Source organism: Propithecus coquereli, unplaced genomic scaffold, assembly GCF_000956105.1.
Source record: "Propithecus coquereli isolate 6110/MARCELLA unplaced genomic scaffold, Pcoq_1.0 Scaffold470, whole genome shotgun sequence".
Classification (NCBI taxonomy): Eukaryota; Metazoa; Chordata; class Mammalia; order Primates; family Indriidae; genus Propithecus; species Propithecus coquereli.
Genome location: NW_012150508.1, coordinates 835,311 through 848,879, shown reverse-complemented (window position 1 = coordinate 848,879; position 13,569 = coordinate 835,311). Strand labels below are relative to the sequence as shown.

Here is a 13,569-nt window from a genome sequence, read left to right as displayed (position 1 = left end):
TCTCACTCTTGCTCAGGCTGGTCTTGAACTCCTGACCTTGAGCGATCCACCCGCCTCGGCCTCCCAGAGTGCTAGGATTACAGGCGTGAGCCACCTAGCCTGGCCTTGGTTCTAAGAGAATTGGAGAACAAGACAGTGTGTCAATCACCTTTGCTTTTATTTTGGTTTAATGTGTGAAAACTATGCTCCTTTAACAATTTAAATGAAAAGGAGTGTTTATGTTGAACAGAAAAATGGTCCTACTTTTGGCAAAATGTTATTGAACTATATTGTTAAAATTATAAATTGCAATAAAGTACACATTTCAATAGATATTTTAAATTTTATGGTATTTTTTTTTCAAAAGTTCCTTTTTTTAAAAAAAAGAAAGAAAATCAGCTGTTAAGCTTCTTTTTTCTAAATACCCAAGTGTGAGACCCAGGTTTTGAAAATAATACTTTTTTCCTGTGGCTAGGCTAGATTTCACAAAACCAAAATAGAATCTTGTAAGAACAAAGTGACAGGTTAAAATAAAAAGAGGTTGCTTTATAAAAAAAAAAAAAAATTAGCTCAATCAGCATTTTTAGAAGAAAGGTACTGTGTGATGTTTGGCTTCGAATTAATTGTAGCTATCTTTATGTTTGAAAGAAGAAGGGAGGAAAATTACGACGGGTTACAAAAATATCTCTTATTGCTTTCTAACTTGATTTGTAGGTCACAGTTATCAGGCATGGAAAATTGGTCAGCTCTGGCCCAAATCTCCTTGGTAGTCATTTACTACTTCAAGCCAACAGAGAGAAGTAAGATAACTTTAAGAAAAGAGTCATTTTACTCCAAAATAACAAAGAAGCATTTCATGATTTAAAAAATGCTGAGACGTGATAGAAACATTGCTTCATGTGTGAAACTAGAAAGACCATTTTGGCTTTAAGATATGATCGTTTATTAACCAGATTTCTAAAGCAATGGATAAAACTGCTGTGTCCTCTTTCTCCCTAAAGCTGTGTATCGACTCAGTCATACAGTCCTGCAGACTGTCACTTACAAGTCCCTCCCAGCCTGGCCTGTCTCCTGTTCCAGTGCTGTCTGTCTCCTTCGGGCCCTCCCCTCTCATGGGACTAATGAAGCAGCTGCTTTGTCCTTTCCCTGCCACCTGTCACTTTTCATAACAGGCTGTGTATCCTCTACTCTGCCACTATCATTTCCTGCCTAAAAAAAGTGTGATCTTCTCACTCCACAGCTTAATAGCCTCTGCTAAGTACTTACAACACACAGGATCAAATGTAAACTTGTTATAGGGCCAACTTCATAGGCCTGTGACCTGTGCATTTGCACAGGGCCTCACACTTAGAAGGGCCCATACTTGGTTTAATGCTCCGCTCTTGCCATCTTGTAATTCTTAATAACTTTGAACAAAGGGGCCCCGCAAATTACGTAGCTGGTCCTGCTTCTTATCTTGCCACATACAACTTCCACCAGGTTCCTTCTATAAAATTTTTCTTTCCACTTCTCCCTGTGTACCATAAATGCCATCCACAGGGATCCTTACACCAGGCTGTTCCTTTTCTCCACTTTCTGTCTTTGCCTACTTCTCCCTTCTCTGTGTGGCTGGTTTCTATTCTTCCTCAAAAACTCCACACAAATGTTACCTCCTATTTAAACTGCTACTGTGCAAAAGTGAGTTGCTTTCTCTTTGATCCTTTGTTCGTATTTGTTAGAGCATCAGTTGGGTTTACACACATCTTCCTCATCAAAATATAACCTATTTGAAGGTATTTGTTATTGTCCGTAGGTGAAGTCTGACACGTGGGCACTACTCAGTATGTGTTTCTTGGATTTGTTCCATCAGAATATTTACTGAGCTCCTATAAAGTACCAGGTACTGTTGGGCTCTGAGTGTATAGTGGTAAAGGAAAAAAAAAAAAAGCCAGACAAGGATCCTGCCTTCATAGAGTTAACAGTTTAGGGCGATGCTTTGTCTGGGTGCAAATGCCTGTGCTTCTGAATAAATGAGTGATCACATGCCAGGATTTTCAGGTCTTAGTTTAGAATGAGAAATCTTCTGTCTCTTTGACTAGTGGTGGTGGTAGAATATTATGAGCCCTAAGGTACTGGGCATTTTGCATTTAAAAGCTGTTCTCAGTCATTTTGTGACATTAAAAAAGGGGGAGGGGGAATGTCAGCAGGGTTCTCAGGCTTCTTTCATCAAATCTCAGACACCATTGATCATGAAACAACAATGCAGCCTATAACCATTTAAAAAGAAAATTTGCCAATTAAACTGACATGCCATCAATTGTAAAACACCTTGATTTCAAAGATAAAAAGTGAATGAAAATGTGTATCTTGGAATAGATAAAATATAGTAATTCAAAGGTTAATCACAAGCAAACTGAGTCAAAGAAATACTTGGACACTAAAGGTAAGGCTAAAAATAGTACATCATGACCACTGACTGAATGGATGATACGGTAACAAACCACTTTTTAGAGTCGGATGTTCATGGTCAGCTTGAAATAGAATATTTACACAGCTGATGCAAAGAGATGAGACTTAACGACACAGGTAATACCTACAGCATCCTGTACTATAATGGAAAAAATACCTATATGTCAAGCAGCCATCTTTGTAGATATTGCAGATACAGTAGTCCCTCCCCCTTATCTGTTGGGGGGATACAAGACTCCCAGTGGATGCGTGAAACAGGTAGTACTGAGCCCCATATATACGTTTTTTTGATCTGATAACCAAGAGGGCTACTAGGTGACTGATAGGCAGGTATAATATACAGTGTGGATATGCTGGACAAAAGAATAATTCACGTTTGGAACAGGACAATGTGAGATTTCATCATGCTACTCAGAACGATGCACAATTTAAAACTTATGAATTATTTATTTCTGGAATTTTCCGTTTAATATTTTCAGGCCAGGGTTGACCGTAGAAAGTAAAACCACAGATGAGGGAGAACTACTGTATAAGAAAACATTTGTGTAACACTACAGTTTCCTGAGATATATTCTCATTTGCTATCACACGTAATCCTTGTAAGAACTGTGTAGGGTGGTATTATTTCTTGTGGTTTACAGGCTAAGAAATGGAATTCTTGAAAGTTAAAAAGCTTGAGTGAGGGCCCTCTGCCAATGACCAAATGAGCTGGCACTTACATCTAACTGCATCCCATCTCTTCCCAATAAACTCTGCTTCCATATTACTAGCAACATCATCTTGGAATCTTAAGCATGGTAATGTTACAAATAATATTTTGCTTTTTTCTCCCTCAAAAAATTAAATTCAGGCTGGGCATGGTGGCTCATGCCTGTAATCCTCGCACTCTGGGAGGCCAAGGCGGGAGGATTGCTTGAGTCCAGGAGTTTGAGATCAACCTGAGCAAGATCAAGACCCTGTCCCTACTAAAAATAGAAGAATTAACCAGGTGTGGTGGTACTCACATGTGAGCTCACTGGGGGTGAGGCAGCAGGATCTCTTGAGCCCAGGAGTTTGAGGCTGCAGTGGGCTATGATTGACGCCACTATACTGTAGCCTGGGTGACCCTGTCTCAAAAAAATAAATAAAGAAAATTCAGGTGCTTCCATTGACAGGCCTCTTGTTTTCCAAGTGAAGAAAATAAACATCCTTATCTGAAAATTTCTTCGAGGGTGATTTGTCCGAGAGTCCACAATACCTGAACCAAGTGTAGAACTCAGAGCTTTTAAAAGAATGGAACCTCTTCATGTCCTATCAATAGAACAAATTCACATGGCATGAGGTTTTCATTTATTGCAGGTGGTTGTTCTAGTTAAAGACGCTGTGGTGAATAAAATATAATAACCTTGGCTTAAAATAAAGAAATACTTGGTTTGGGAAAGAATCCTGATGAGCTATGATTAATTTTTTGGCTTGACTGAAAGTGGGTCTCTTCATATGAAGTTAAAATTATCATGAATATATTTTCAAGGGCAATGTAAAAAAAAAAAGGACCATTATTTGTGTAGCATCTCTGATAATTGTAATTAAATGGGCCTTTAAAAAACGGAGTGAGAGCAATTATTCCCTTCTAGGGCACAATCACCTTTTCTCCAGAGCTAAATAAGGCTGGCTTTCTCTGTGGGGGGGTGTCTCACCCCAAGGCGTAGGGATGGAAGGGGATGGTAATGCCTGGGGGTAGGAGGGAAAGAAGACAGGAAAAGGAGGGAAGTGGTGAGAATTTGATTAAGGGACTTTTTGGTTTTTTTGTTTTCTACTTAAAATTAGAGAAAGTACAAAAGACTCATCATACATTTTTTATCTCTGTAAATAATGTAAAACATGATAATTTTATGTGAAAATGGAGAGGTTTTTTAAAAACATGCAAGACATTTTTACAGTTATAAAACTGAATTTAATGAATTTAGATTTAAGAAGCTAAAATTGGTAAGCACTGAATATAGTGCTGTTTCCCCAAGAGTCTCTCCTTTCCCCTCATTATCCTTTTCAGGACCGGGATAAGGGAGAGTGGTCCATGACTAAAATACCCTCAACCTTCATATGTGTGCCCCTGAGTTAAGCTCCTACAGTACTTTATTTGTGAGCCTGGACAGTTTCTAAGGCTTCTTATAACTCTAAAATGTTTGAATTTTTATGAGAATGATAGTCCAAACCCATGCAGGACAAATGAAAGAATTGAGTTCTCTCAATTTATATTACATTTTAAAGTGCCTGATAATATTTCATATTGTTGTATCTTAGACATTTCTTACCAGCATGTGGTTTTATTTCCGTGGGTAGGTGTTCAAGAAATATTGAGAGGATGATTTTAATAAATCAGCTGTGTTGGCCTGGATTTATTTACTCACTTAACAGACATTTAGCAGAGTGACCTCTGCTTGATGCCAGACCGGGCTAGGTGCAGGGAATACAAAGATGACAAAGCATGATCCCTGTTGGGAAACAGAGACTCTTTCTATTATGGTAAGTGTGTAGTAGGGTTATACAGAAGGTCTCTAGGAACACAGCCGAGAGAGTACGTGGTTTTACGCTGGAGGAAATGGGAATCATGAAAAATATGTCCACAGAGACAGTGACATGACTTGAATCTGAAAGGATGTTATAATATGGAAAAGATGGAGAAGGGTGAATGTAACAGGGTTTCATGATGGATAGTAGCTGAAACTTAGCAGGGGAAAGTAGGTTGTTTATTTGGAGCAGATATAGGAACAAAGGAGAATCATTTTGTTTGTTTTTATTAATAGAAAAATTATAAATAACACCCAAGCTTATGTAGATTAGACTTCTTTTCTAGCATTCTTAGACTTAATATTCCCAGCCACCTAGGGGAAAAATTTGAGGAAAATCTCTCCAAAATCTATAAAATAATTCTTAGAGACTTAAATTTAAAAGGAGATGGCAAGTTGTTGAGCAAAATCAAAATAATAATGTCCAGGCCTAGACGTTTGGTAAATGTACAGCTATTCTGAATATGTTTGTGACCTTTCTTGGCTTGAACCTAAAAATGTGTTAGTTTTTACATTGAGAGGTTGTTTCAGCAGCATCTTGAGACTGCTTGTGGGTTCAGATCCTTCAATTCCAGACTTGACTTTGAACTAATTCAGGACCCTCTGAGTCAAAAACAGCAATGCGACTGTAGGAATGGGACACCCATGCTTGGAGGTGATGGGATGGCTGAGGCCAGTGAGGGTGTTCATTATTCTGTGGCTCTATAGTTATAGGTAGTATTTGCTTTCTATTTTTCTACAATTGTAGTTATGTGGTTATCAGTGGAGCAGTAGATAAAAAGGGCATGGACAGTATCAGCTCAGCTATTTCTTAGCTTCATTCCCCATTTTTCAAGCCAAAGCTGAGTTTCTGCCTGCATTTCTAATGAGTTGACTTCCTTGAACAGTTCATACCAATCATCAGAGTTTTTTGCTTCTTGGTTTTTGGAGACCTTCTGAGAATCATTTCAATCTGAAAAAAAAAAGTGGGGAGAGGAGAGGGCATGACTGTATTTAACCACAGCTGTAAATTGCAGGATGCCAGCCTATCCAATTTCAAATACTGAATGATTTGTCAATAGGCGCCATCGATAGTATTGAGTATCTTTATATAATGGTGTATAGTATTCTAATCGTGGAATTCTTTAATTCTTTCTTTAAGTATTTACAACTGCAAGATTTTACTATGAGACATTTAAAAAACATTTGAATAAATGGAGAGCCTGGAGGGAATGCCACATTGTCATTCTTCATAAATTTAGTTGAAATGTTTAATGCAACACCAGTAAAAACTGAGACTAAACAGGTGAGGATAAGCAGTACATTTTTGAAAAAGAAGAACAGCAAAGGAGACTTGCACTACTAGAAACATTAAAATCTATCTTAAAGCTGGAATAACTAAAACTAGGGCATTGTGAAAGAACAGAAAAATAAGATAATAAACAGACTATAATTCTGGAATCAGAACCTGGTAGGTACAAGCTCTCTGACGGCTTTATACACCTACCTTGATCAGCCATTGGATGAGGATGCCACCAGAAGAGCATAATCTTGGACAAGGTAACTCTGCAGCTGAGACAGTCTCCAAAGGGGCTGATACCTGAAAGCTATCTGCTGGTGATATTCCCACAGTTGGGGCAACAAGAGTTTCCTGGAAGGGGCAGTTGAGTGGCTTATCTTGTGTTCATTGCAACTTCCAAATTCAATTGTTTGTGTATCTTTATCCTATACACCTAAATGGTATTGATTTTAACTTATTTCAGCTCCTATTCTGGGAAAAAGACAGAAACTATGTCATTCTTTGGGCCCTTGTGGTGGGACAAGACCAGAGTCCCAGAAGAGGTGCCACTCCAAAGGTTTTGGTAAAGTGCTTATTCTTCCCCAGCAGTAGGCTGTTGCTGAGTGGCAAACTGGTGGTCTAATGAAAAACCTTGGGTTGGAGAGGTAGCGAAGGTAGAAACGAGAGTTGGATTACGTGTGTCAGGTATCTGCTTCTGTTCCAGGTGTTTAATTCACGCTTGTGCTGATGTTTAAAGTTAGAAGATTCCTGTCCATTTGTCTTGCCTTCTGTGGGCAGGGTCACATGCAGGATGATAGGCTTTGAGGAGGGGGAAGATACCTAAATTTGCTCCCCTAGTTCCTAAGGATGCCAGCTACCTCCCACCCTAGCCTTTGAGAACATGAGTCATAGTTCACATCTGATTGTCTGGGTCCAGAGAGAGGCAGTTACTGTCCCATTCTTATATAAGCACTGCTATTTTGATTCATATAACTTGATGGTAGAGGTGGAGGCAGTTCATGGAATCCTCAAAGCCCATCCATGCGTCTGGACAAGAGTATGCATGCACCATAATCCTCAGAAAGGAGACATGATGGGAGTCTGCTGGATTCTTCTGAGGAAATTTTCCTCACACTATAAAAGGGACATATCACAAATGGTACATTTATACCATTTCTGCCTCTGAACATTGTTATTTGTCTGCATGTGGTGTATGGAGTAGCAGTGGCCCTCTTGAAACCAGGAGAGAAGCCAAGCTAAGGGAATGAGAGAGGAGGGTGGAAAGATCCCCAGTCATTTGTGTCACACTGTTGAGCAGCTGAATAAAACAGAGCCAACTCCTTGTCTTGAAGCTTAATTCTAATGGGAGCAGATAGACAACATACACATATATTAGTAAAATATACTACGTAGCGTATTAGAAGGTGGTAAATACAATGGAATAATGGAATAAAATAAAGCAGGGAAGAAGATGAAGAATGCTGGGGGAGGGATGGTTGCATTTTTTTAAAGGATGAGCAAGGCAGGCTTCTCTGAGAAGGTAACTAACATTTGCTCAAGGACCCAACAGAGACAAAGGATGAGCAGTAGGGAGAGTAGTTGGAAATGAGTTCAAAGGAGTATTAGCCTGTTGCCAAAGACATTTGGCTTTTACTCTGAGTGACATGGAAATCTTTGGAGGTTTGTGAGGAGGGGGGTGATGTGATCTGACCTATATTAAAAAAGGAAATGCTCACAATAGAGGCAGTGAAAGTGAAGTTTAAAAAAAAATGTTACCTGAACTAGAACATGATACTGGGTAATCCAGGTAGAAGACCAAAAATTGTACTTATCTTGAAAACTCGCACCTGAAGCCATTTTACTTATCCTAATACGAATACAAAGAAAGAGCTTACTTGGGGGTAATTATTAAATAACATTCTTTCCAAAAGTGTCATAGAATTTTCTTAGCAGCACATCTATACAAGACTCTACAATATACGTACATTCAGCAAATCATTTGAGATATAAAAGAGTGAATTTGGTTTAGGGGTTGTGAAGTGGCTTTTATTACTAAAGAGAAATTCTCCTAAATGTCAGTCCATAGTGCTATGTAGTGTGGAAAAATACTTTGCTTTTTAAAATAAATGCATAAAACTATCTTATGTTATTCTTGAATAAAGTTTTTCATTTACTAAATAGTGTCCTTCGGCCTCTTGTTTTGGGGCTTTTTTTGCTGTGAATCTGTGGCTCTAATAGAGTCAGTGTTCTGTACTTACTGGTGGTAAATTCTATGAACCATAGTATGACATGTTGGACCAGCTCTTGTGAAATCACAGCTCGGTGTCTGACTCTCCATTACATGAACACACACATTACTCATTTACACTGGAACAGTAAGTATACCTTTAACACCAAATAAGGCATTTTCTAGGTCAATTTTTCTCTCCAGGTTATTCATGGATTTCTACCTAGGGTCAATACTTTTCATTGAATCTAACTAAGAATCCAATCTCTTGTGGACCAGCTCTTGAGGTTTAGACAGAAATCCTTTTAGATCAAGAATGGATACTTCCTATGAGGATTAATCCTGCATGCTCCGTGATGAGCTGACATTGACTAGGACTGAAGTAAGATTTATTTTTGGAAGCAGGATTTTTAAGTTAATTCTTTTGAATTCTCAGCAAATTCCAAAGAATAAGCATTCTTAGCCTTCTGGACTTCACCAAGTGAAGCAAGAGTGGAGATGGCTGAGGAAGGCAACGAGAGACCTGCACTTATGGAGTGCCTTCTGTGTGCCAGTGGGTGTCACGCGAGCCTCACATCATAAATTGGGTAGAATTAACTTCAATTTCACAAGAGAATGCTGAGGCTCAAAGAGGATGTGCGACTTGCTCAAAGTCATTTTGCAAATAAGTGTGGAAATGAAATTGGTACCTGTGTCTGTGTGACCTCAATGCCCGTGCTCTCTCTTCAAAGGGGCTGAGTGGTGAAGGGAGAAGTAAACATTATACCTTCCTCAGATGAGGTTTGTTTCTCCAGGGTCTCATTTCTGAAGCTATTCTTTTCATCAGCTCTATTTGGACCTTACTAATCTTGTGCAAAGTAGAACACTGAGGTCTTTCTTGTCACTTTATAGCTTTATTACTGTGCATTTTGTATGGAGTTTTAAATGTAGTGACTGTTAACTGTTAACCAAGCTCCCAAATTACAATAAGATCACATTTTATTTCTATTTTAATAAAATGGACTTTTAAAATATACTTTAAAATACTTTATAACATAAAGATTTCTTCCTGAAATTATGAAACATCAATTTACAGTTAAAATCACAAAGCAAGTGCTGATATGTAAAGAGTATATAACATGATATGAATCATGATTTATTATTTGTACCTAAGGATCTAAAAAGTAGTTGTCATTATTGATTTATAAAAGGAGAAATGATAGAGGAACATTTAGCCAGCTCTGTGACAACATTGGAATTTTTATTGCAGAACTATTGTGTTGATTCTATATCATTTCTTAGATGGTCTCATGACTACTTAAAATTATCCTGGTCTAAATTTCATATCAACTTGGCAGGGGTCGGGGGAAGAGTTTGAAAGGAAAATGTTATCAAATGCTTTAGTCCTAATTGCCGTGTATTAATTTTCTCTATTTCTCCCCATTTGTGTTTTTTTTTCCCCATAGAAGAAAAATTCAAAGTGGAGACAAGAACCATTGCTGCTGACTTTGCATCAGAAGATATTTATGATAAAATTAAAACAGGCTTGGCTGGTCTTGAAATTGGCGTCTTAGGTTTGTATTTTTGCCGCACTTACAGATTCTTCTTGTATTATTATTTAACTTTTACTATAACTTTACATTTTTTCTTTGGATGTTAGATGTTTAGTAGTAAAATGACTAGTGAGAAGAAAATTGTCCTATTGATCATTAATGATCATCTAACTGATCATTAGATGATATTAATCTATATATGATTAAATCTTTGTGTTTTTAGTTATATCTTAATGATGTACAATTTTGGGAATTTTCCCTTCCTGCTTCATTTTCAATCTCATTCTCTCTGTATATGTTACAGTCATCCCTCAGTATCCATAGGGGATTGGTTCCAGGACCCCCTGCTGATACCAAAATCCACAGATGCTCAAGGCCCTTATAAAAAATGATACAGTATTTGCACATAACTTATGTACATCCTCCTGAGTACTTTAAATCATCTCTAGATTACTTATAATACCTAATACAATGCCTACACATCACTTCATTTATGTGGATTTAATGTAGTACTACGTGTGTGACAAAGTTTTGCTTTTTGGAACTGTGGAATTTTTTTTTCCCCAAATATTTTCAGTCTACACTTGGTTGAATCCTTTAAGGTGGATGATGTCTATCCATTTACAGTTGAGGAAATGAAGGCTTTGAAAAGTGTTCTCAGCCTTTTGTTCATTTTTGCTCCCTTGAGAAACCTTTTTAGATATTTCTGCCGATATAACCCCTCATGAAATTTTAATACCACAGAAAAACACTATATTTGATTAAGTACTTTACTGTATATATATCTATGATTTATGAAAAAAAGAATAAAATCCCCCTACACCACCACCAGATTTTGTCCCCTTTGTGGAGATTTGCCCTGGTTGAAAATACATAGTTTAGAGAGGTTAGTGATTTGCCTAAGGTCACATAAAGATTGAGTAGCGCAACTGGAATTCAGTCTTATATTTGTTTTTTCTAAGTCTATGACTCTCTTTTGTTATACCTCAGCTACCTTGCTCTTATTACCAAGAACAGATGCATTTACTGAGATAATGGGAGTATTGAACTTTGTAAGAGAAAAGATTCACCAGAAGATTTTACGGGGAAAAAAGGGCTTTGATAAGTTTCCCACCATTCATTGAGTCATTTCTAGAAAGAGATAGGGTAGTTAGTTCAGAAAAACTTCACATTCTCATTAAATCTCTTTATCCTACTCCCTAAAATGGTGGGAAACTGCTAATTTTCATTGTTTTCTTTATTGGGCTATAAAATGAAGAGAAATTTTTTTTAATACTTCCTAACATTTCTTTGGCATAATGACCCCACCTCCCTTCCTCATACTATAAAAGAATGGTTTGTGTGTTTTTTTTAAAGAGATAGTGACTTCTCTCCATTGCCTAGACTGGAGTGTAGTGGCCCAATCATAGCTCACTGTAACCTTGACCTCCTGGGCTCAAGTGATCCTCTCACCTCAGCCTCCCAAGTAGCTGGGACTATAAGCATGAGCTACTATGCCCAACTGGTTTTTATTTTTTGTAGAGAGGGGTTCTTGCTATGTTGTCCAGGCTGGTCTCAAACTCTTGGCCTCAAGCAATCCTCCAGCCTAGGCCTCCCAAAGTGCTAGGAATATAGGCATGAGCCACCATGTCTGGTAAGAATGGTCTCTTATGTAATTTCTAGATAAGGCAATTTTAAAAAATCACTTGAACAAGTATAGCCCTAATAGTACCCTTGGATGTGGATTTAACCTTGGTTTTGACATGCTATTCTTTCTCAGCTCCTGTCTGGTCCATATTATACATCACCATGCCGCATACTCCCATACTACTAATCCCTCACTTAGCACCAGTAGACAGAACATGAATGAAAATACAGGTCTAGTTTTTGCCTTTGTGTCTACACATTCTTCTGTAAAGACATATATTGCTGAGAGTCTTTCAAAGTTTCTCTTCCTTAGCCTAGATCTGGAATCCATAAAGTACCACTGACAACTGCATAAATCTTGACTTTTTTAAACTTTTAAATCAGCAGCTGTAACTTACTAGCCAGTATTGACACTTCCATGGTCCATCTTAACCTGTTTTCAGTCTAGTGATGAACTAGGGAAGGAAGGCTGGCTTAGGCAGGAGGTTGGATGGAGAATCCCTAATGAGAGGAGACTGGAAGAAAGTCTTATTGTCTAGAACTTGTGTTCTTGGAGAATGACTTACCTTCAGAAGTAGTTCAGTTCATCACAGTTGTCCTTAGTTTTTCATAAATTTTAGCTGCTTCTTGCTAGGTGATCATGAAATGTAGTTGCCATGGGACTGTGGCATTGACAATGGAAAATATTGAGTATTGGGTTGCTGAAGGGCTGGAGGTTTATATATGGCACTCTTTTAGCTGTTCATTCTTGCCCCAGTGTATGGAAAAGCTTCACTTTGAGTTTGGGCATGATAGATAGATAGATCTGTTAACGATGAGAGTATAGGACACATGATCCCCAAGCACTTTTTCCCAGTTTCTCGAGTCCTAGAACTTGTGTCAATACATAGCACTGATATTTAGACAGAAGGACTGATGTTTTCGCTGGCCTTGTATGCTAAACGAACCATTGTTTTTGTGGTCCAGCTCCTTAGTAAGTTGCTGTGAGTTAGTGATTTATACTCCTCTTCATTCATTTATTTAATTAATTCAACAATCAATGAACTGGAGAAACAACAATGAACAAGAAAGCTATCCACGAAATAGGAAAGGCAACATTGAACAAAATAGTTATCTGTGGGTTAAATGCTTTGAGAAGGAAAGGGCAGGGTGTAATAAGAGTATAAGGGAAAAGAGAGTTGATACAGGGAGAAGTAATGACTTGGCCTAGCCAGTGGGGTATCCAAAAGGAAGATTCTAGAAATATTTAGGAAGTAGGTAAATCAGGATTTTATGAGAGATTGCAAGTGTGATGAAGAAGAGAGAACTCATGGATTCATGGATGACTTTCAGGTTTCTGGTTTAAGCATCTGCACCAATATTGCCATGATTGAAATGGGGAATCCTTGAGGAGGAGCCTTTTGTGGGGAGTGAGGATCACTTAAGTTTGGGGTTCCCTGAGGATGTCCAAGTGGGATTGCTAACTTAATAGTTGGATATATAGGTCTAGATTTCAGTACAGCTCTGGACTGGAGATACAGTCTGGAGATTAGCCATCCATGAGTAGTGATCTCATTGAATCAGTGAGACTGGAGGTGATCCAAGGAGAATGTACAGAATATAAAGAGAAACTGAAGATAGAGCTCCTTTGAGTTCCTTCTCTCCCATCAGAGGCTGCCTGGAGTATATAGGGTCAAGGAAAGATAGTTTTTTGCATGAGTTCAGCATGTCCAATAGAAATATTACACAAGCTACATATGTAATTTTAAATTTTCTAATAGTCTCATTTTTTAAAGATTAAAAAGAAACAAGTGAAGTTAATTTTAATTATTTCATTTTAACCCACCATATCCAAAATATTATCATTTCAACATGCAATCAATATAAAAGATTTTTGAAATACTTTGCATTCTTTTTTCATACTAAGTCTTCGAAATCTAGTGTATATTTTACAGTTAGAGAAAATCTCAATTC

At 37.9% G+C, this 13,569-nt stretch overlaps 1 protein-coding gene across 1 annotated transcript in view; it reads left to right on the top strand.

Annotated features, from left to right (window-relative positions):
* The window catches only part of HSD17B12 (hydroxysteroid (17-beta) dehydrogenase 12), a 160,448-nt gene that overhangs the window by 89,517 nt on the left and 57,362 nt on the right, over window positions 1–13,569 (top strand). The window contains exon 4 of the mRNA XM_012655324.1: window positions 9,904–10,011. Coding sequence (XP_012510778.1) covers window positions 9,904–10,011 — 108 coding nt within the window. The remainder of the gene's footprint in view (window positions 1–9,903; window positions 10,012–13,569) is intronic.